The sequence below is a fragment of the Miniopterus schreibersii genome (assembly GCF_964146895.1).
Source record: "Miniopterus schreibersii genome assembly, chromosome: 9".
NCBI classification, from domain to species: domain Eukaryota; kingdom Metazoa; phylum Chordata; class Mammalia; order Chiroptera; family Miniopteridae; genus Miniopterus; species Miniopterus schreibersii.
In genome coordinates this window covers 76331724-76356374 of record NC_138118.1, presented here as the reverse complement: position 1 = coordinate 76356374, position 24651 = coordinate 76331724, and the positions used below count along the sequence as shown (strand labels likewise).

Below are 24651 nucleotides of genomic sequence, written 5' to 3'. Positions count from 1 at the left end.
TCCTTTTTCGTGGCTGCGTAGTATTCCATTGCATGATTATGTTATCTGCCCACTCTGTTGCTACTGGACATTTAGGTTGTTTCCACTTTTTTGCTACTACAAATATTGCTGCTACGAGCACTCTTGCATGTCTCCTTGTGCCTGTGTGTGTAAGAGTTTCTCTAAAAATAATGCCTAGAGGTGGAATTGGTGAGCTCACAGGATTTGAGCATCTTATCTTCATGAGAGAATGCCAGACTGTTCCCCACATTGATGCGCTCTTGCCAGTGATGTGTAGGAATCCTGGTCATTCCACTGCATCACCCCCTCGTGGCCTCATCTCTAGTCATCCTTCCCCTGGGCTTGTTGAGTTGAAGGGGGTTAACGTCTTTTCCCGTGTCTGACACTCATGGTTGGCCTTCTTCGTCTCTTGCTGTCTTTCCTGTCTTCATCTCTGGCTACCATCAGATTGAAAGACCAGCATCCACGCACAATGAAAGGGTGGGGTGAGCCTGTCATGCCTCGTTGTTGGAGCTGCTTTGGTTTTGCAGATGCATTTTTCTCTCAGGATGTCCTGTGCTGAGGTTGGCTACCTAACTATCCAGCTCAAAAAAACCCAAAAAAACAGAAATGTATTCCTTGGACATCTTTTTTATTTGTTTGTTTGTTTTTTTGTTAATCCTTGCCTGAGGATATTTTTTCCATTGATTTTTAGAGAGAATGGAAGGGAAGGGGGAAGAAAGAGAGAGAGAAACATCGATGTGAGAGAGACACATCGATTGGTTGCTTCTCACCACCCCCCCTCAACCGGGGCCGGTGATCGAACCTGCAACCAGGTATGTGACCTTGACCGGGAATTGAACCCACAGCCCCCGGTGCGCAGGCCAGGCTCTAACCACTGAGCATGCTGGCCAGGGCTCCTTCAGCATCGTTTTACGTCCACTCACCCGCAGTGGCTCAGTCTAAAAAGCAACTGAGTAAAAGGCAGATTTCAACTTCTGTGGCGGATTTGCAGGCAAGCCCAGGGCCATCTGGGAGAAGACTCTGAGTGTTTTCCCAACAAGTCCCCTCCCTTCCATCACTTTCCCACAAAACAACAAGGAAGGGAAGCTGTTTAGCAGCCGCTTTGCTGCGAGTCTTACCAGAAAATTAAGAAAAATTGTAATTGGCAAATATTACTCCCCCAGTTCCTTAGCTAGCGTTTCTCACATCTGCTTTCTAGCATCTCCTTCTCTGCCCTGACTTGATTCATTTCCTGCTGCTTGCGACAGAAACCACGGAGAATTACTTCAAGAGAAAAACACTGATTTTATACAAACCAATAAAAAAAAGTGCAGCATTTTAGGGACACCAGGAAAAACCATGGCTACCCCGCCTTATGAATTCTAGAGTAAAACAGTTTCTCCCTGTGGTGGTTGAAGGAAAGGCCCAAGTTCTAAAAGCTGCTATTCACGAACACTCTAAATATGTTTTAAGTTGTTTAAATTTCTTGCCTTTTACAAGAGCCTCCTTAGCTGGTCTTAACTAGTCTCCCTCTCCTCCAACCTACCCTCCTCTCTGCGCTTTTTCCCAAACGCAAGTCTGGTCGTGTTTTTCCTTTGTTTGACCCTCCCCCTGACTCTGCTCCCTGCAGAACGGAGCCCAGACTCTTTCCTAGAACAGCCGAGATGGTGGATCCGGCCTCCGCTCCTTCCCCAACCTGAACTCTCACTGTCCCTTTTTCTCAATGAGAAGACAAAACACCTTATAATTTTCCAAACACACACCCTGCTGTTTTGTGGGCCAGCAGCTTGCACGGGGGACGCTCTCCCTAACCCTCGCGAGGCCCTTCCGCCCCTGGCCCCCGGGGAAACCTCCACTTGCCCCTGGAAGCTAAGCTCCAGCATCACCTGCAGGAAGCCTCCTCCCAGAAGCCTCCCTGCATCTCTCTGCACCACCCCGCCCGTTGCATGGACCACACTGGGGTTTCCTTTAACTCGTTAGCCGCCTTCCTCCCCTGTTTGACGCTGAGCGCCTGAGGACAGGAATAACGTATGATTTCTGTTTTTCGCAAACCCCTTAGCACAGGTCCTGGCACTCCGTAAATGCCCGGCAGATTAGAATTAAAATCAAGCCGACCCCTGCCTCATGCCTGCGCCCTTTTCGCGCGCGCTTGTGTGTGTGTGTGTGTGTGTGTGTGTGAATGCTGCAGTTCTCAAGGGACTCTATTGTCGCTCGCCAGTCGTACACGCCACAGCGTCTTCTAGGAAACAGGCTAGACATGCGGAGATAATGAATAGTTGACAACAATTCCCTCCAAGCTAAAGGATGCATCACTTATGTCAGCTCAAGACTATTTCCTTTCTGTGTCACATAAGAGGAGCAAGGGGGAATATTTGGGGAAAGCAGTTTAGGGAAGGTGGTGTAAAAGTTTCATTACCTCGGGGGCCGACTCCAGTGTCATCTCCTTTTTAAAAATTGAATTCTTGGTAGTTGGGTTATTTCCCTTTTCTCAAAAGAGGACGCAGCTTGCTTCCTGAAAACAAAGGAAATAATAAACAATAGCAAATCCCAATTTTACTCTGTTTGCCAAGAGTCCTCTCAACTTATGTGTTTCTTTTTCATTAGAGAGGGCTTATTAGCACTAAGAGAATGCTTCTGAATTAAGCTGCCCAGATATGCACTTAGCTAATACTCGGGGAGCTAATTTATTGTATTATTTAAAATATATAAATTGGATATCAGATCTGTTTACTGAGGTGTGACCGCTGGGCAATGATGCATAATTTTCTCTTAGCTGTTGAGTGGTTTTTAATAACCTACTGAAATTTAACAGAGAACCATTTCATTATGGGAAGTGAATAAATACTAAGAAGTTTAGCATCTAACGTATTATCCACACAAAGGAGGATGGGTTTGAAAAATTAATACTATTTGAAGAACAAAGAGGGAATTGGGTTTGCTTTTTAAACAGTAACCTCTTTTGTTGTTTAATTGCAAGTGTAACCAGATTCACAAACTTGCTTGTGGGAATGTTAAATAGAGCCAACAAGTTAACAAGGTAGAGAGGGTGGAGTGGGGTGGAGGAATGGGCAGTGGGAGGAAAGGAAATAAAGTTACATTAAGATTGTCACATTGTCACCTGGGCTAAGGGCCCTGTTTCGCTTTGCACCGTCTTTGCTTTAGTAGCAAAAACTGCGCACCTTGTTTTCTTTAAAGAAATGGCATCCTAAATTCCTGGAACCTGGGGACGTTTGCAGGTCCGGGTCCCCTTAGGCTGTGGGTCAGGAACACAGTTAAATCTAGATACCCTGTCTGGCCCGGCGTCCCAAACAGACCAGCTCGGGAGTGTCCCAAGGGCTCTGACACCACCAGAAGGTTCCCGTGAATGTGGTTGGTGTGCCTTGAAGCGATGATCGCCAGTTATACTAGAACTAAGCGGGGATGCAGGGCCGGACGCAGGCGACATCACCTTCTTGTCTTCCTGCAGATGTTTGCAGCCCTCCCCTCCGATTTCCTGAGCCAAGGTTTCAGAGTTGCTTCGAACCTTATAAAATGGACCCATTTGGGGGGATGTTTCTCCAATTTATTTTGAGAAAGAGAAAGCCTGCAGCGGGGAGGGGGCATGTGGTTTAGGGGGTGCTCTCTCTCAAGCTTTGTATCTAATTGGTGACTAATGTCGCTGCTTCCCCCCAGCAGCCCCCACTTCCTTGCCCTTCTCGTTGCCTGTCCTACGAGCCTATATCTTTGTCACCTGAACAGCTGGGCCCCCCGCCTGCCCCGGTACCGTTCCCTTTCAGATCAGCCCCTCAGCACATGGTAAGTCGTCCTCCCCGAGTGCAGACCTGAGCATGTCACTGCCCCGACCGCACATAACCCTCTAGGACGTATCCAGACCAGGCAAACCCACAGAGACAGAAAGCAGGTCAGTGGGTGCCAGGGACGGGCAGGGAGAGGGCAGTGGGGAGTGATGGCCCCTGGGATGGGGCTTCCTCTGAAATGATGAAAACACCCTGCATCTAGGTAGTGTGATGGTTGCACAGCATCGAATGCACCGAATGCTACTGGACTGTTCACTGTAAAATGGTTAGAACGATCATTTTACGTTTTGTGTATTTTAACACATGCAGATCCACACATCTCAGCAGCATGTCACTTGAGGTTTACCTTGTTTACCCTCCCTGTGTTTTCCCTCTATACCTTCATAAATGGAACCATTTGCAGGTTAAGGCACAGGCACGTGCCATGAATCCCATGCCCCGCGGCTCGTGCACGCACAGTGTCCTCTGTCTGCGATGCTTCCCTCCCCCCACCCACCCTCCACGATCTGTCCAGTGACCTGTCCTCCAAGAGCCCCGTGCAGTCCCCCGACACCCCCGCATACACACTCCCCTAGGAATTCCCCCTACATTGTAGTTTTCCCTCTAAAGAGGCACGACTGGGAAGCCTTTACTACCGGGACCGTGTTTCCAGTTCCAGGCAGAACTGTACAACTCTCTAAAACACAGAGTGAATCGAGGCTTTGACGTGTTTTATGGGGCCCTTTTAAAATTCATGACACGTTCGTGACCCCCAGAACATCTGGAACACTTGAGTCCATCGGCTTCGGCCTAGTGTGGAAACAGCGCAGAGACAGTCTTGGTGATGAGGCCATTTCTGCCCAGGGAGCCTTGAGACGAATCGTGTCGCATTTGAATAGGTAATCACAGCCCTGTCACAGCCTGCTGCACACCTTGAGAACTGCGGAGTGGCCTGCGGCCTTGACTTGGGAGCGGGAGCGGTGTGGCTGTAAACAGCAGAGGGGTTTGTTTTGCAGCTCTCATAGATCTGTGAGGTTGATCAACGTCAGCAAAATGCTGTCCGTGAATCGGCTGGGGAATATCCTTTGAGAATTTGTGGCAAGTGAAAAAGACTTTGTTCCCAAATGAGCTTTCCTTTCCCATCTTAATAACACCAATTTTTTTTGGTTAATCTTCACCCGAGGGTGTATTTTTTTCCATTGCTTTTTCAGAGAGAGTGGAAGGGGGAGAGAGAGAAACATCCATGTGAGAGAGACACATCGATTGGTTGCCTCCAGCACACGCCCCATGCGGGGCCGGGGATCGAACCTGCAACCCAGGTACGTGCCCTTGCCCCTGCCCTTGAACCTGGGACCCTTCAGTGCCTGGGCCAACCTTCTAACCACTGAGCCACGCCGGCCAGGGCAACACCATTTTTGATGGCATTTGTCATTACATATGGCAGCTGACAATGGACCAGGGCCAGGCAGGTCACAGAGAATCAGAATTATAACACCCAGCCGTGTCGTCTCTTCTTGATCACGTGATTATCGTGGATATAGAAGGCAGGCGTGTGTGTGCGTGTGTGTGTGTGTGTAAAATCCAGGAAAGCAGGCGATCAGGAAGAAATCCACTAAGGTGAGGTCATGAGTAGGAGTTCAACACATTTCTACTTGTAGTCTCCCTCCAAGTCAACCGAGAGTTGCCTGATTTGCCGCAGGATAGAAAAAGTTCTAACCAGGAGTCCTCACAGTCGTGCCTGGACCACAGCATCAGCATTACTCTGGCACTGTTAGAGATGCAAATTCTTGCCCCCCCCCCAGCCCTTCAGAATGGGCGTCTATGGGCAGGCCCAGCCGTCCATTTAGCCAGCTCAGGTAGTTTTATGCATGTTCAGGTTGTAAACAATTTCCTTAAATCAAGATTTTTGATGTAATGTAGGAACAGAGTATTCAAGGGTAGTTGATACAAGCACATTGATGTTGGATTTTGAATAAGGGTCATTGTCAGAAGACTAAAGACAATGACTAGTATTTCTTGAGTGTCACCCCAGGCCGGGCATCGTGCTGAGTGTTCCGCGGACGTGATTTCATTAATTTCTCCTGCAAGTCTCAACTGCGCCCAGTGGTAATTCTTCTTTCCCTGTCGTGTAAAGAAACTGAGGCTGAGAGAGGTTCAGGTACGTGCCCAAGGTCACACAGCTTGCGTGCCTGGAGCCCTGCTCCTGCGCTCTGACCCCCCCCCCCCCCCGAGCCCAGGCCCCAACACTCTGTGCGTCGCCCCCGCTGGCTGCCGGCTGGCCCTGGGGGCAGCGTGACCTTAGCTCTCAGGTATTCAGTTTACTGCTGCTCTGGACCATGGCCGCCAAACTCATTTCCAGTCGAAGCAGCTGGGTTTTGTCACAAACATGACTTCGTGAAGTGTCCTCCGCTGAGCTGAGGTTGCATAAAAATCACTCATCCGATTCCTGCCAAGGCCAGAGATTTGGAGGGGAGTTTACAGGAAGAGGGTTCTACCCCGGGAGAGTGGGGGCAGCGAACGTTTTCCTCCAGAGTCATCTGCAGGGGCTCTTGTCACACGTCTGCCTGTTACTTCCAGCCTGTGACAAAGGGTGCGACATGCTGGGGTCCGGAGGCAAGCCCGGGCCCGCGTGGTGGACGGCCTCCCCTGTCCGGGCCGCCGGGCGCAGCTGACTTCCACGGAGTGTGACACGAGGCAGGTGTTTCCGACCTCGTAGGAGGAGTAGGTCCAGTGTCACATCTGCAGGGTGGTCCCCTTCCCTCCCCTCCCTCGGGGGCTGCTGAGAGGTGGGTGCGGTGTTCTGTGACTAAGCCCTGAAGTGCGGTCCAAGAGTAAGGATTCTTGTACGAGTACAATGATGTGACTTAAAACACTGGTGTTTGCGTCAGAAGCCAGGGTCCTAGCTAATTCTCTCACTTACACTTGTGTGACTTGGACAGGCCACCTAAGAGCCCCAAAGAGCTCAGCCACCTCTGCCCGATGTGAATGCGCTCTTGGCATTTGTCCGCACACAGCCTGGCCAGCTGAGCTGCAAAGTAAATTCATCTAAATGGCGTCGATCCCTCTCACCGCACAGCGAGGTTGCCTGTGAGGTGGTGGGTGTTGGGGGACAAGGTTAATATAATAAATGCCTCAGTTCCCTTCGCCTGGGGCAGGTGAAACGAGCCCAGCCTCTCAGGAAGGCCCTCGTCAAAGTGATTTTTAATTGCTGGTTGCGATTCAGCAGCTAGAAGTTACTGCCTGTGATCCTTGTGCTGGGTGTGTTCACTCCGTTCATCTGCTACGAACCCATCTGCTCTCCACGTGCCACAGAGCACCACAGGCCGCGGCGGTCTCGCCTGCGTGTCACCTCCCAGCACTCAGCGTCCGTCCTTTCCCTTTGGAATTGAATCACGAAGGCCACCCCTTGTCTTCTATTTGGGACACGTGCTAACGCTAGAGGCTTGGTCAGTGGAGGGACAGGTCCCCTTTTTGTCAGTGGGGAGCCTAGCACAAGGGTGGACCCCTCGTAGGTCCATGCGTGGGTCTGAACTCACCTCACCTAGGTGTTTGGGGGGTGTTTATACATCCCGAGAGGGGCCACAGAGCTCCACTGTTATCCAAACTTGGCGAGTCTGTGCTTAAAACTGTGCGTTAATTCCGCATACCATTTGGGGCAAAGTGTACTGATCTATTTGACTTTGAAACGCGTCAGAAAATACGATGGAACAATACACAAGCCGTGGGACCCCCGTGCGAGGAGGTGAGTCAGGCGGGCGTTAGTGAGAGAACCTGAATGGTGCGCATACGAAAATCTTTCAGATTTGCTCTACGTTTGAAAACTTCTCATAATCAAATGTTGGGGGGAAAGAGTGTTCTAACTCTATGCTGCTCAAAAAATGGCCTTTTACAATTTCAGGCGGCAGGCATTTTTCGCTTGTTGTTGGTTTCGTTTTTTGCATAATCGCAGCATCCGCTTTGTCAACGGGTAAAGGCCGAGCTGGAAGGCGCAGCGCAGGGTGAGGGCCAGGGGCCCAGGTCACCGCAGGGTGGAACTGGGTGAACTCCTCCACCCGGATGCAGGCGGAGTGACCGGGGTGGGTCTCCCCACGACAGGCCTGACCGGGTGAGAATTGCATCACAGCCTGGGGAGCGGACAGCTCACTCCCAAGAAGGAAAAGACAGGGAGCAATTTTCCAGTTTTATGCAAGTTAATGATGAACGCAACTTTGTGTGAAATTTCAATTTTTTGTTTTTTATTTTTCTTCTCTAAGGTCATTGTTCGAGGTGGAGGACATATTTTGCCCTACGACCAGCCCCTGCGATCCTTTGACATGATAAATCGATTCATTTTTGAAAAAGGGTGGGATCCTTACTGATGGATAAGCTCCTTTTTCTCAAAGAGAACGAACGCCAAGGGTTTGGATCTTTGAAAGGAAAGATTTCAGAACGGAAGATGTCATGCGAATAAGAAAGCAACCTTTTCCTATCGGCAGAACTGTTTCTCATCAATAAAAGTTACCCTTGAAATGACAAGTGAGGTTCTGTTCGGGGGGGGGGGGGGGAGGGTTCATTACAAAGTTAACTTTAAGAAAATGCGGTGCCTGATGGAGAATTACATCTTTTAGCTTGCAAAAGATGGAATGAGTGGATTCTGAGACACCGGCTCAGATAGACATGGATCAGTGGGATGTGGGGTCCTGAATGGGAACCTTAAATTCCTCCTGAGAGTATGTATGGCCAGAGCTGTAACTACGTCTTACTCTGTAAATAATAGCGTTTTCTGAGATCATCCATATGCAGGTGTTTGGTAAATATTTTTGGGTAATTTTCTGAGATCATCCACATGCAGGTGTTTGGTAAATATTTTTGGATAAGGGTAGCTGAATTATCACCCCAGAGGAATGGTGGTGACGTTATAACAGCGGTGGGGAAGAGACTTTGGAACGTAGAAAGTCTTCACACGAAAGGGAGGTTGGAATGCTTTGAAATAGAAATCTCAGATATAAAAATAATGATGTACCAATTGATGCTATGCAGAGGACCTTGGAGAACATACTGAATCTTTGCCGCTCTTTCTTTTTTTTTTAATTTGTTGGTTCATTTGAAGTGTACATGTTTATCAAACAGCCTGCAGGCCACGTGAGCTATGAGCCATTTTTGATTTGGGTCATAAATTCTGTACTTCTTTTAGCCAAATAAACAATGACCTAATTTTGTATAATTGTTGAAGTACAAAAAAAAAAAAAAAAAAAATATTGAGGTAATTCTGGCATCAACATATATATATATATTTGTAAAGAGCATACATTAGGAATTTTCCAACTAGAATATCACATCTGGGCACATCTTTCCTGTTTACGGGTCATGTGCTTATGTCTTTGAAATTCTACAGCGTGTTTGGCTCTTTCCACATCGTTACCCTCCCGTATTACCCACCTATGAACTGGCTCTCTAGAGAACTAAATTTGCAAAGTCAAAGCTCGTTCTTGCTGCAGATATTTTATTGAGTCCATTTAATATCTCATTTTATGCCTTATTTCTTTCAGGTTTTGGTTTTGATCTTCCTTTGTTTTTTTTTATACATATTTCTCTTTGGGCCCATATACTACAAGTCTTCAAATCAAACATTCTGATCAAAACCAGACTTTAATTATTGCAGAGAACACCCTGGAGTAGGGGAGGGGAGTGTGCAAAAACTTTTACATAGAGCCCCTTCTGCGAGTTAAAACGGTTGTATTGGGCCCCCTAAATATGCAGTAGAAAGGGCACCAACGGTGGCCGGGAGACCTGGGATTTAGACCCATGCATGTCACACATATGAGTGGAAAGGAGACTTAATTTTCAAAGCATATTTTTATTTTTATACAATTTTATGATTACATTTTATACAATTATATGTACACACACACATATATATACATACATATATATATATAAATAAATAAATCTGGCCCCAGAACCTCAGAGAAAGAGCTGCCCTTTCGGCCTCTTTGCTGTGGAAGAGAGCCTTGAGGACAGGCCCTGATGGACTGAGTCTTGGCAGAAGGCCCTAAGAGTGTTTGGGTTCCCTGGGCAGCTGGACAGTGGAGAAGTGAGGAAGCCAGAAATTTGAGAAAAGGAGACGTTAGGGGAGGTAACGGGGAGAGTCTGGCCACATGTTGGCTGAGGCCAGAGAAATTTAGGGTTCTGTGGCATCTGGAATTAGGAGCAATGTTGGCACTGATCTCCCCACCCCCACTCTGCAGAAAGGGATGGGGGAGCTTGCTGAAGGCTGTTGCTGCACTGTGCCGAGGCAGGGCCAGGGAGTTGATCTGAACTTGAGGCTGCAATTGCAAAGAGGCAGAAGAGTGCTTCTATTGCAATGGCCTGTCTGCTGGGGGCCCATGGGGAAGGTCTAGAAGGCTCGGCCTTGACCTCTGAGGGGCTGTCCCGCATGGTGAAACCAGCCTTCCCTCAGGGTTCCTTCCAGGTGTAAATGCCCAATTCTGTGAAATCAGAGGTAATAACAACAGCTGCCTTTTCAAGTCCTTAAAATGCACCAGGTGCCCACCAAACAGCACCCGGTAGGTGGTTCTCCCATTTCACAGATGAGGTCGTGGAACGTCACGGACACAGAGACTTGCCTGGGTTTCCACAGCCAATGGCAGGGCCCGTTCCTGTTCAAACCCAGGGGACTCCTTAAACCCACCCTCTTCCCACAGGGAAGCACACAGCCTCCCGGTCCCGAAGCGCTCTCACCTGATGACATCATTTCGTCAGTATCAGTGACCCCCCACCCGGGGTTTGGGTGTGCACCATCATTAAAAATGTGCTGCATCTTTAAAGTTGTGTAAGCCAGTTGGTTGGAAACGTCTAGACGCGGCATCTGCTCTAGAAGGAACTGATTTAAATTGGAAGTGTGATTCTCTGGAAAGTACTGGGGGCTTTCATTCAATTACTTATTGATGTGAAGTCCCAAAGTTGTCTTTTCACATGCCACCAAAAACCTGACCCATGAGGCCAGAAACGAAGAACCGAGATCCGGTGACCGCTGCTTGACGTGCCCCCGATTTACTTGGGAAACCCCGGCATTCCCTTTCTCACTGAGTGGCGAGACCCCTGCCTGCTGCTCCTGACACGCGGGCCGGGCTGTGTGGCCTTTATGCCAGGTGAGCCTCCGGTAGCAAGCTCAGGAGCCGTTTCATGCTCCGTGCTGAGCCGCTGGGGGCTGACCTCGGGCCAAGCCGGTGAGCGGCAACGATGACTGCCGGAGGCCTGTCCAGCTCCAGCGTCACGCAGGACGTTGGTGCCCCGGAGTGAAACACACTCCGCACAGATGAGCTTGCTTTTCCTTGCAGACGGTGATGGTTGTTGCTATAATCATTGTGAAGAGTTTTAAAAACACTACGAAAACTAACCTGAAAGTGATGGACTTTGTTGCCTCGAAGACACGGAAACCTAGGAGTTGAGAGCAGGCCGCTGCGGTTTATATCCACTGCAGCCCAAGGAAGGCCACCTGTTGGGTCATTCCAAAGGGGCTTTTGGCAAGTTCGGGAGTGTGACGTGGGCCTCTCTGCATTCCCCCGGGCGCCGGGCGCTGGAGGAGAGGCCGGGGGAGAGACACTTACCCTCCCCTAAACACCCCAGGGTGCTGTTACTAGAAGAAAGGGGGCCTGGAAGCCGCGGGGCAGTCAGGAGCCAGTAAACATTCACCGTGCGAGGAAGTCAAGGCTCGGTGGAGATGCAAGCCAGCCTCCACGTTAGGCGTGCAGCGGGAATCCACGCCGGTAATTTTCCTCATTTCCCAGGGAATATTTATCATGGAAGCGGCGTGGACAGCTAGCAGTTTTCGCTGCTACTTAGATTTCTTACATGAATAGAACGGGATAAAGGAATTAAGGGCCTAAGAGAACTGAGGAGGGGTGGAGGGTGCTGTGTGAAGAGAATAGAAAAGGCAGGTAGCCATGGGGACATTCTGAGCAGAAAGTCCGGATCCCTGGCCCATCCCGGTTACCATCTTACGGGGAGATGCACCACATTAACCCTCCTATGTATCTGGTGCTACAGATACAGAGACAAATTTAGCCCATTCCCTGCCCCGGGGACCCTCTAATGGGGGAGGGGGCTGTGTGACGGGAAGGTGGGTGACCACCGTGGAAGTCACTGTAACCCCAGAGTGCTCCCTGCTTTCACAGAGGAAGGGCCGGAGCACTTTGGGAGCAGACACTACCTACTCCCGGGGCGGAGAGGGGGGAGGCTGGAGGCTTCTGGAGGCAAAGACTAGCACTGGCCAAGGCCTGGGCCTGAGCAGCGGTGTCCTGGGTGGACAGTGAGGCTCTGGGCACCCCTGCACCTGCCTCCGGCTCTCTTACTTTTACTCTCCTACCTCTGCTAGTTCAATTATTTTGTTGCAAAATCTGGATTCTCAAATGACTACCAGAAACTTCTGCAGTGAACAAGAACTGGCTCCCACATCCATCCGATTTGCGTAAACCCCTGAAGACCACGCTTCGTTGCCCCATCTCGTCTCTGTGGAGTCGGGGAGATGCAGACGGCTGTCGTTCTGGAGGCCCATCTGTCCAGCGGCTTTGGTGGCAGGTCAAATGGCATTTCTTTATTAAACTTCCCATATTGGGATGGCTGTCCTTGACCAATGTCCCATCTCCCCCAGGAAAAGAAACATGCTTTAAGGAGGTCACTTAGAAATGCTCCCACAGTGTGACTCACTAGAGGGGAATGTCAAAGGCTTTTGGGCGAAAACAAACAAAAGTGAAAAAATATGTTGATTTTTTTAAAAAAAAAGACTTGGAGTGGTATTGCACTCGAAGTGGAAGCCGGTCTTGGACAGGGTGGAGGGAAGAGTGGAGAGCGATTTTGTTTAGTCAAGTGAGGTGGTTTGTTCAGGGTGAAATGTCACCAGAATGTATTTTCCTCGGTAGAGCCGTGAGGGACAGAGGACAACGGATCTCTAACAAGATGGCAGTCCCTCCAAGGAGTCCCTTATGCCCCTGGAAAACCTTCACATGTGTTAGCCTAAAGTCTAAGGACAGGTCTTAAAGAATTCTAGTCTCTTATGAGAACTGCAGTTCTCTTTTGGCCTCGTAAGTAACCAAGCTCTGCGTAGCGTTGACCTAGAACGTGTCCTTCCCTTGCTGGCTGGTCAGAGAGAAGACACAGGTGCACCAGCCCAGGGAACATGGGGCTCTGAAGCCCGATTCCAAATTTCCTGTGATTTTTCAACTCTTCAGTGGAAAACATTTTTTCTCTCCTTGGTCTGGAGTAAAAAGAGTTGATGGTCACATATTCAATTTGGAAGCATTATCAGGACAAGACAAAACATTCAATAGTCCAGTGTTGCCCTGGCCAGTGTGGATCAGTGGTTAGGGTACCGGCCCACGCACAGGAGGTGTGATTCCTGGTCAAGGGCGTGCACCTGGGTTGCAGGTTCAATCCCCAGCCTGGTCCAGGCCCATGTGGGAGGCAACCAATCGATGTGTCTCTCTCACATTGATGTTTCTCTCTCTCTCTCACTCTCTCTCTCTGTATCTCTATGTCTCTCTCTGTCTTCTTCCCCATCTCTCCCTCCCTTCCCCTGTCTCTACAAATCAATGGAAAAAATATCCTCAGGTGAGAATTAGCAAAAATAAAAAAATAATCCAGTGTTATTAGGAAACACCCAGTTCTGGAAACTGATATCAGGTGATGTAAAAAATATTCATGTCAACAATTCCCCGGGAATGGCAAAGGCTCAAAATGCCGAGGTTGGCGTTCTCCTCTGCTTCTCACTCCACACAAACCCCGAAATTCCCAACAGAGGTACCATTAAATAAAAACAAGAGCCCATCTCTAGAGAGACAAGGGGGCGTGGGAAGACTTGGACAAGACTTGAAGGAGGGCAACAGAGATGGGTTCCTGAATCGCCAGAGGGCAGTGCGGTGGATTTCGGGTGCCCGCCCATCTCCCCAGTGCCAGCTGCAGATGCAGCAACAGCCTCGAAGCCCCAGGTGCCCTGGTCTTCACAATGAGACGTCTGATGAGCTGTTTCTCCCCATGTCCGAAGCCACTGAGTAAAAAAACAACGTGACATCGGGAGTAGAGAGCAGGTGAGAATGAGCCTCTCTGGGGACAGAGGTTCAACATCAGGAAGGAAAGCGTGGGGGATGGGAAGGTTGTCAATGAAAAGTTGCTACTTTCCCGTGTTTACTATGTTGACTGGATTCTGGCCTCTTAATAAATTCCTGAAAAGCAAATCCCAGTGAGTGGCATAAAAATAGGTAAGGAAGAAATAATTTACTAGCAGAAATCAAAGTGATAAAATTCAGATATTCTTCAAACTAGATACACAATTTAAAGGCTATTTCTTCTCACATCTGTCTGGACAGATTTCAGAAAACCACCATCAAAGGAATCTGTATTTATTGGAGAGCAAACTTGAGGTTGCGTGGGTCTGCTCTTTTCATGTTCCCCGGGAATGGACCCTTTTCATGTTCCCCAGGGCAGCTGTTTCAAATTGTGTCCACTCTCAAGCTCCGGCATGACACGGTGACTGCTGCCCTTAATCTCAGCAAGCGGCCTTGTTTCCGACTTACTGAGACGAAGCAATCCGACACCGGATCCCTCGGGTTTCCTCCCGCACCCCAATGGACCGAGGCGGCATCGCTGCCCAAGTTTCTTCCTATCACAGGAAGGTCACCACCTCTCTTCTGAGCGTCCTGCCCACGGCTCCAACCTCGCTGATGGAAACTCAGGTTCATCGCGACGAGGCGGGTCATCTTTCCCCCGAGCCAGCTGCGTGGTTTCCCCTTGCCTCCTGGGAACACCCCGTTCCGGCCTTCATCACCCTTCCCTTGCCCTGCTCTTGTATTCAACCAGGGGTCCCGCTTGTCCCGCTTCAGCGACATCTTCTGCAGCTCCCTTCTTTCCCCTCCTATTTCGAGACCCTTGCATGGCCTATGGAAACGTCTCCCTCCCCATCATCACCGGTCCCAGCCATGAATCCATCCTAGACAGTGTTGCTATTTCATTTTCTAATGCACAACTCAGTGCCACCAAGTTAACCTCAAAGCACACAGGCTTGGGAGGCTTGTCACAAACTGACTCCAAACTACTTTGGGGCGACTTCTTTTCCCACTGCTCAAATGCACCCAGCCGGAGATTATTTGCCCTCAGCCCTATACTGTCTGTTTTCTCTTTGCTCCGGCCTCTTTCCATCCCCCTCGCCTGATGAAATGAAAGCCCGCCCAGCCTCGCGGGCTCACTCGAAGTGCAGGCTACCCTCAGCCTTCCTCTGCCTTGGCTCCTCTCTACCCACCCCTGCCTCGGTACATTCGCTGTCTTCTCCGCATTTTCCAGCTCCCTCTGCAACACACATCTCTGCCTTGTCTCAGAGTCATTTGAAGTTTTTCTTCTTTGTTCCGCATCTGAGCAGGTAGCTGACCCCACATCGCTTGCGTCAGGGAGGCAAGGGACAGGATGACAGGCCGAAGGAGTCTCTGGCTTTTGTTTTCTGAAAACCAGAAGCCCAAGGGGGAGAATAGGGCTGGAGGAAAGCTTAGTGGTTTGGGAAGACAGGGGAGAAATAGTTAGGGGACGGGCAAGTTCTGCAGGTTCTGCTTCCTGGCGGGGCCCATGCTGGGGCAAGACCCCAGAGAGGAAGACCTTGGTGTGGAGCATCTGGGGAGCTGAGGCCATCGGTGCTGACATTCCCAGCCTTGCCCAGAAGCAGCAGACGGCCACTAGGAATGAAGGGGACAGACACAATGGGATGGGCTGAGTAGCAGAGGCCCTTCTCCAAAACCCTTGTCGCTGCGTAGGACTCTTGGAATCTTGACAGAGCCCTCTGGCAGGTGGGGGTGGGGTGGGGGTAGAGAGCAGAGCAAAACTGAGATGAAATTTTTAAAAAAATCTTGTAGAAAATAGACACAATATATCATCATCTGAATCTGTAGATTGATATTCACCCTTGATATATTTAAATAGACATATTACCTTTCCCTTGAGGAAGAGAACCTGACTGCAAGTTCACAGTATTTATTGAGTGCCTACTATGTGCCAGGCACTGTTCTAGATCATAGAAATACAGCCACGAACCAGGCTGAAGACGATCCCCAAAGAAGTCCATTCTGGCGGAAAGCCGGTGCTCAACTACACCTGTACCTTTTGCGTATTGATTTGCGTTACTATGATTTCAAACCCACGTGTTTACGACTTAAGTCGTTTTAATCCACTTGTCTATGACCAAGGCCTAAAGGAGTGGCTCTGATACAGGCGTGAAGTAAGTTGGTGTCCGGATGTCATCCGCTGTGGCTGACCAATAAGAACATGCGGAGAAGCAGCTATGGTAAGAGGGCATTTAGACTATAAAGACTGACAGTTTGGACTATCCGAGAGTTTTGGTTTGAGCGAGGTTCGCTGACCTCAAATCCCCCTGCAGACCCTTGAGACGCTGGCTCCCGCTGTGGCCAAGGCAAGTCCTCGGTCGGCAGTGGTGTTACGCTGTGCGGTGGCCTCAGGAGCAGCTCAGTCCTCCGGCTGACGCTGGCCTTTCCTTCCCCAGCAATGTGCTATAGCAACGGGGGGCTCTGACTTCTGCCCCGGCAGCTGGAAAACAGCTGCGGCCGGTTGCCTTCTCGCAGGAGTGCCTCCTGGTTGGTATGAACGGGTACACCGCGTGTTCAATTTGGACTTTGTTCCTTCCTCTTGCCTTGCCTGGAACAATAATGTGATTAATCTGTCCTTTGTCTGGAGTATGTTCTTTCTTTATTTGGTTTATTAGGAGGTATTATCCTGCTTGCTCTTGGCTTGTGACATGATCATTCCTCAGCAAACCTGTGCTAACTAGATTGCTGGCGAGGACAGACTCAGTCTCTGAGTGTAATTTTTGCTGCCTCCCACAAAACAAACAAAACAAAACAATACTTACAGAGATGCATGTGGACAGGTGCCGTGAAGAAAATCAAAGCGCTAAGGGGAATCAAGTGTGATGGGAGGTGAGGGCCTGATGGCACTGGGTGGTCAGGAAAGGCCTTCCAGGCAGGCGGACCTCTGAGCGGAGTCTGAGGAAGGGCAGGAAGGCGTCCCCCCTGTACTTGAGAGAGTGTGGGACCAACGCTGCAGGCCCAGCCAGGGCCCAGACCCTGAGAAGGGAACGAAAGCTCATGATCTGATCCGGGAGGAGGGGCTGCTGATGTCCCAGCCAAGGAGGGCAGGATTTCAAGGTAAAGCCTGGGGACCAGCTCAGCTTTGCTTCCCCAACAGGGTAATGAACACACAACATGTGCTCAGAAAAGAATTTCTGGAATAAAGGCTGGACCGAACCCGCGTATTTATGCCGCACTGAGAAGTAAGAGTTAACACATAGAAACGGGAATATTTCAAACACAGAGTGACCCAGAAGCTCATAACACAGATATAATCACTTGTAAACTTTTAATACAAATCCTTCTAGCCCTATATTATTTGCAGATTCTTTTACAGTTTTGAGACTATGCCATGTCCTGTTTACTTCACTTAATCATATTGCAATTTTTGATGTCATCTTTTGACTCACTGAGACTCACTGTATCTCTAACTGGTTTTAGCATCTTCAGTAAAATGGTCAGAAAGCAACTGATGCTTTCAAAGGCCACAGGAGGTGCTCAGCAGCCACTGAATCTTATTGAGGGGAGGTCCACGTGCCACCAAACCCTGTAGACTGAGACCGTAATAGCATGCTGACTGACCGGCCAGCCCCCACTGGCCCCTGGCTCCAGGATGCCAAAGCCCTCTCTAACCCAGGGAAATGCTCTTATTTCACAGTGCCCAGGGCTTTGTCCTCAGTCGCAGGACGGTGCCCGTGACATTCTCCCCCTTCCACGTGGGCTCGAGGTGCTGGAACATTTCCTAGAGGGGCATTTTGTTTCTCTTGGGTCTCTGCTTTTACCTCTTGCAGCTGTTCCAGTTCCTCCTCATGCTCTGTCTGGGTGAATGACTCAGCTTGATTCAATGTCTACAACTTGGGGCTGCTGGAAGGAGCCAGGCCACTTTGTAACACAATGAAACCTCTAAGAGCACAACCTTCGGTTAGAAAATATAAAACACATTTCTTTTCAATGTCCCGGATTATAAACTCTTCAACTGTGAAAATAAATATGGACCCAGGTTTTTAAAAAATCGGAAATGACTTCATAGAAATCAGACCAGGCAGCCAGCCTAAGCTCTCCTGCGACGCAGCCTCCAACCCTTCTCCCTGCGCCGGGGTTGGCTCTTTCTGGAAGAGTGCAGGGGTCTTTGCTGCCTGTCCTCTTAGACCCCCCCCCCCCAAAGCATAGAAGGGCATGTTCGTGGCCAAAAGGGAAGGCCCCCTCCTTAAGTGTTTTTGGAGTAAATGCAGATTTTACAAGTGAACCAACCTTGTTATCGCCTGCTGATGTTTGGGGGCTGGTTGTTGAAGCTACTTTTGCCCACGAATTTATTCAAGATTTGCGTTATTGAAAGGAAAACAAACCTAAGGCAGGAAAAATGAATGGGAAATTGAAAAGGGGGAAAAAAAAAACCCCCAAAAAACCACCGCCACCAACAAACAAGCCTCAGTTTGGCTGAGATGATTAGAGCCAGATGGGGAAGGGAGCCCAGGTGCCCAGGTGGGTGGGACGCGCCTGCGGACAGAAGCAGCTGCGCCTTCGCCGGCACAGCCCCAAACCTCAAATCTGTTGCAAAGCAGAGGAGTAGCCCCTGTCTTCCTTTTTCTCCTCCTGCCGCTTCTCTGCTTCGTTCCCCTTCCCCTGCAGCCCTGGGAATGTTCTCGTTGGATCTTTTCCAGATGAGGAGGTGGCGTGATGGGGCGCTGGAGGCGGGCGGGATGGAGCGGAGCCCGCGGGCCTGTGCCCGCGCTTGCTCAGCCCTCCCCCCAGACTCTGCGGTTCCCAACAGGGCCCCCACCCAGGACACAATGAAAGGTGCCTGCAGGCATCTCAAGGTGGACTGCCGGAGGCCGTGAGCTTTCCCAGACCCGCACATGTCCTCGGCCTAATTCCCACATGTGGCTCCTGATGCCAGCATATGTAGCCTCCGGCAACAAGGCCATTTTCTAATTGCTAATATCCTCTCCCTTTAGCACTCATCCTGCCAGAATCATTTACAGCTCCATGTCTGAATCTCCCCAGAAGATTTTTTTTTTTTTTGCCCCTTTGGCAAGATGGTTTCCAGAAAACAACCCTCTCTCCACAGGACAAATAAACAGAAGACTTCTGTTCAGCACAATAGTGAGGGATTCAGGGATCTAGGTGTGGCAGAAAAGGCTGGAATGCTGCAGAAGTTCTCCGTGTAGCAATTTTTGAATTTATGCTTTTGTTACATTTGTGATTTCCGCCATCCAGTGAAGAATCCCAGCTTGTTCATCATGGCAACACTTTGTTAATGTTTCCACTCATTCCAGAAGCCCTGAAGAGCAGCTACAGGAGCTCTCCAAAGACAGGGTCTTAGGCCTGTTGTGTCCAACCCTGCCTCACAGCTCCTAGTTGAGCACTGGCACTTCATAAGTGTTCATTAATATTCACTGTCGAATGGACTGAGATGTTCTCTAACGGGAAACTGAGAGTCTGGCCAACTTTTGAATGCTGGGGCGATTGGTGTGACACAGAATTGTCTCTCTATCTTGCAGTTAAGGAGGAAAAATTTGACCTAGTTTCGCTCCTTAGGAGCAATGAGACTCTTGAAATAGATTTTCATCCAGCTTGCTTTAAATTTGCAAACTACCAGGAGGCATTTCGGAAGTCAGCCCTTTCTTCCATTACAGATGCAAAATGCATCTCCTGTCCTGGTGGCGCTTTTTTGTCGGGTACAAGCCGGGCCTACCGGCAAGTGCAAACAGATCGCTCCCCCTACATTGCTCCCAGAAGAGGGTTCCAGACCCCAGTAAGAGGGGTGTACTTCAAATTAGATAGGCTGCAGTGACATTTCTCACTTCTCTCCATTTGGGGGTGAGCAAAGCAAAAGTGCATGTATAATTCTGAAAATACTCCGTATTGTTTTATTTTTCATCATTTGTTAGCTTCTTGATCCAGTAGCCGAGGATTTGGGAAAATATAAAATTTCAACCTCTGCTTTCCGTAGTTAGAAAAAGCTGATTTAACAGAACTCCAACAGCTGTTGGCCAAGTCCCAGACGAAGCCGTGCAGTGATTCTTCAGTGACTTGTTTTTCTAAGTCTCTCTTATTCGTAATGAAATTATAAATTAAAATCCAGACTGCTGTGCCGTCTTTTCCCAGAGAGGCAAGTCTGTCTCCGAAAGTGCTGACAGCTCACGAGACGGCCGGTGATTCCCCCACAGGAACCGGGGCCGGGACTGAAAGTCAGGTGGAGACCTCAAGAGTGTTCTGGGTTTTCTTTGAACCGGAGCAGAGGTAAAGCTGATTTGTGGTGATGTCAGACCTGGGGCTTCTCCTAAGCCCCTGGGCCGCTTCACAACCTCCAAAGTGCAATTCCAGTGACAGAAAAGCTTAACGCGCTATGAGATCTCCAATGTGCCACTGAGGCCCTGGCTGTGAAGTTTCCACGTTGCTTCTGTTTTGATCGCTTTAAAACCAATTACCATACAATGTGTGTATGATCCAGCTGGATCTGAACCTGTGCCCGTGGCTACCTGGGAAACGAGCAAAGCAGTGCCTTATTTATCTCAGGTAACTGCTGTTTCGTGTGTCAAATGTTCCTTGTAAACTATCGTGTTAACTGCAGTGATCGTAAATGTTAAGTGTGACTATTCCTGAAATACAAAAAGCAAAAAAAATTTCCTTTTCATGCCTTCTCATTTTTTCGACTGTTTAAAAATATAATCCATGCGTAGCTTCTTAGGATTCAGCGCCACAAACAGGAAATGGGATCGACTAGGCTCGATGCTTTTAGGAGTTAAGTGGACTTGGCTATTGATTTCTTACCGGCGTTAGCTGGGTTATTGGAAATGGATTTTGTTAATCTGGCTGACAGTGTAATAACACGGTCACCAGAAGCAGCTTTGGATTTTGCCCTTAATTAGAATTTTCATACCCTAGCAGCTTAGATTGGCCGGGGGTTCGTGCCCTGAAGGGATTATGTTGAAGATTATGAAAGGAGCCCTCGTGGTACACGGCTGGATTGTCGCTTCAGGGATGGGGGCAGCCCCCTCGCCCGGCTGGCCGAGGTGCTGGGGAATGTTTGAGGATTCCTGTCACACTCCAAGTTGCTGTGAAAGTGGAGAGCACTGAAGAAAAATCCTCGTAGGGAAAGGGCTGGCCGGGGTTGGCATGGCAACTGTAAACAAGACCCTACCTTTCCCATTGTAGAAAGTTCAAACAAGTCTAGGAGCTGGAAGCAGAATGCCGGAATGGTCTGAATGCCTAAAAGATGAGAGGATAGCGAAAGTGCTGTTTAATTAATTAAAGGAGATAAAATCAGAAAACAGAGTTGTGGGCTGGTGGTAGGAAAGAGCTGACCAGGCTTCATTCTTTCGTCCAGCGGAAGCTGAGTATCAGGTGGCTGCGATGGGGACAGAGGCAGCCCCGTGCAGTCGAGCCCGTTGTGCTGGTCCAGGCAGCTGGCCAGCTCCAAGGTGGACCAAGGTGACTAACTGCACAGGCTGAATGAGAGCACTGCCCACAAATCATTTAAAATATTTCATATTTTATTTTATTAAACATTTTTTTTCAATTACAGTTTACATTCAATATCATTTTGTATTAGTTTCAGGTGTAGAGTATAGCAGTTAGACAATCATCTGCTTTACAAAGCGTTCCCCTGGGTATGTCCAGTACCCACCTGACACCATACATCATTATTATTACAATATTACTGACTATATTCCCTAGGCTGTACTTTATATCCCCCTGACTAGTTTGTAACTGCCTATCTGTAGTTCTCAATCCCCTCACCTTTTTCACCCAGTCCCCGGGTTCCCCCACACCTCTGGCAGCCATCAGATTGTCTAACCACTAGGCTGTACACCTGGAACTAATACAAAATAATATTGACTGTAAACTATAATTGAAAAAAATTAAATGGTAATAAAATAATGTTTAAAGATAAAAAATAAAATATTTTATAATTGAGGAAAAATAGTTTCTAACAAGCACTGCCTCCATGAAAGGCATTTAGGAGAAGAGCAATAATAAAATTAACTGGCCCCTGATGTGAGCCACATCCCTACGTTGCAGTATGGGCTGTGTCATTGGGTCACTGGCTCCTTTCTCAAGGGAAAAGCCGAGCCCTATGCACACGAAGGGACACAGTGCTCTTCCCAGACTGCGGGGCAGGTGATGGATTCAGGTGATATTAATCATGGAGGGGAGAGGTCCTACTAACCTCCCCCACCTGGGCCACAAACACCATCTTCACACATTCAAAAGGTGACCCAATGTCAGCCTTAAGGAGCTTGCAATTTGTTTGCAAGAGATAAGCTAGCATGTACGAGGGCGCTATTTTAGAATACTTATGAAGCAATAAATAACCAGCTGAATTCCAGAGTCTAGCTTAATCCCATTTCAGCCATTCAGATCCTTGCACAAGAGTTTGGGTGGGTATAATTCCAAGTGGGGGAAGACACAAGCATTGCCAAATATATGCGCTGACAATACTTTCCTAAAATGGAGATGTCCTTATTGCTCTTACTGACTAAAGGGAGGCGATTGAGAGCAACTTAAATATCCGTGATCCGAGTCTTATATAAACATGATGCATTCCTTTATTTTTTAAAGTAGAGAACAGAAAAGCTCACTTTGTACGAGTATGGAGAGATCTCAGGATCACACAGTGTCCACGCAGGAAGGTAGAAACCACTCAAGCAGAGAAGAATGCAATGTATGACGCTTGTTAAAAACTGCTGGAAGTCCCTAAAGCCTGGGAAGCTGCACTGTCCCTTAGCTGCTGCTGCTGGAACCACCCCGGCAGCTCCCCGTCCCTGCTGCCGCCTTTAGCCGAGAAGTGGTTCATCTCTTCCTCCCACACTGGCACCTACGGCCTGTGCCCACGCTGGAAGAATCCACCGTGAAATCGGCTGCATGAGTGAGTCTAGGAAAGGGGGTGGAGGGTACCTAGAAAGCTGAATTTGGATCTAACAGCCAAGAGGAACAATCGGGCGCATCCTCCCTTTCAGCACTCAGATCCACAGGTGCCGTTGCACCCCCCCAGCAGCACCCTCCTCCCACCGACAGTGCAGCTGGATCCCTCGCACGGGGAGGCGCGGGCTCACTCTCCCCAGAGCGGGGGGCGCGTGGGACCGCTGTGAGCAGCCGCTGCGTTCGCCTGTCGGTGATGTCAGTTCCCCTTCTCTCTTTTTCTCTTTTAACTTTGTCTTTCAATTTCAGCGTATATTCAATATTATTTTGTATTAGTTTCAGGTGTGCAGCATAGTGGTTAGACCATCATATACAAAGTATTTCCCCCTGATTTCCAGTACCCACTTGGCCCTGTACATAGTTACTACAATATTATTAACTGTAATTCCTCCTCTCTTCTTGTTGCCGTTGACCTTTGGATATTCTGCAGCCTGAAGGCTACATTGTGAAGTTACCATCAATCACACTCAGTATTATACATAACAAGCAAAGAAGAAACGATGCATGGCCACTGAAGTTCTTGTTTTTGCACCTGGTAACGAAACGAGTTGACTGATAAAGATAACAGTTGAACAATAATTAATAATGAGCTTCTTCCCATAGCCGTTCCATGTTCCCTTTGCCTTTTACCAGCATCTCGGTGGTTTGGGGCTCTTTCCTGGCAGGGTGACTTAAATCCTTTCTGAAGGGTCTGAGACGTTCGTCGACTTGCAGTTTGCAATACTATTTCAATGACTTTTTTCCATGATAGAGAGAGTTCAGTGTCATAAACTCGCTACCAGGTGGCTGGCCGGTCTCCCTGGGAATGATGCCACGTCAGGGAATGACAGCTGGCTGGTCTCTGCTGTCAGCAGATTAGGCGTTCAGTAGGGACAGTAGCCAGATCAGCCTCGGCGGGAGGAAGTCCATATTGTTAAGTCTGTGCCCAGCTCCTGTCCTTGACGCAATGGCCACACTCTGCGTGAGCCCACGAAGCAAGCCTCAGGGTGGCTGGGAAGGGGGTGGAACTGGCATTCACAGGACGGCCCTTCCCGTCCAATTGATTATCGAGACCCTCATCCGTGGGTGCCCTATGGGAAGCGTTCACGCAGGACAGTGCCCATACGAACAGATCCATCTGCAAACCTTTTCTTCAGACTTCTTTGTCACCAATATGCGGGCCAAACCACTAGTTACCCATGATTTTTTTTCTTTACTGTTGAAAGTATTACACATGTCCCCTTTCCCCCCCCCCGCCTTGATCCCCACCACCCCACATCTGCCCCAGCCTCAGGCCTTCCCCACACTATTGTCTGTGTCCATGGGTTCTGCATTTACGCAGGTAAGTTCTTTGACTCCCCTGCCTCTGGCCACCTCTCCATCTAGACAAAGTGGACAAGTGCTCAGTGTTGAGCCTTGAGAGAACTTCCCTTACCACATTCCTGATGTTTTAGCGGCCCATATCCACCCGGTGTCTTCCAATGGTAAGGGACCATCTGTAAACCTGGCCCAAATGTTTATTTCCTCTGTCAACTGTCAGTCCCCAAAGGACACAGGTGTGGGTTGAGGTGGAATTAAATTGCAGCCAGAGGAGGTGCTGTGGGAGTCCAAGCTACACGCTCATGATTACTTGTATATTCAGGACCTGCTCAACCCTCCTCTGGTATACACTGTTTACTCTGGATGATAGATTGCCGCTGTGCATGTCCAACCCGTATTAGTCATCTACTGCTGTGTAACAAATTATCCAACAAGCCTTTATTATCTCACATGGTTTCTGAGCGTCAGGAATCTGAGAACAGCTTAGCTGGAAGGATCTGGCTCAGGGTCTCTCACAAGGCTGCAGTCCAGCTGTCAGCCAGTGCTTTACTCACCCCCGGGCTTAACTA

At 49.1% G+C, this 24651-nt stretch overlaps 1 protein-coding gene across 5 annotated transcripts in view; it reads left to right on the top strand.

Moving 5' to 3' along the window:
* The window catches only part of CPVL (carboxypeptidase vitellogenic like), a 93228-nt gene extending 84959 nt beyond the window's left edge, over positions 1-8269 (top strand). For all 5 annotated transcript variants that reach the window (XM_081147327.1, XM_081147330.1, XM_081147329.1 and 2 more), the window contains one exon: positions 8012-8269. In XM_081147327.1, coding sequence (XP_081003453.1) covers positions 8012-8116 — 105 coding nt within the window. In that variant the 3' untranslated portion in view covers positions 8117-8269. The remainder of the gene's footprint in view (positions 1-8011) is intronic.
* Positions 8270-24651: the final 16382 nt, after the last annotated feature.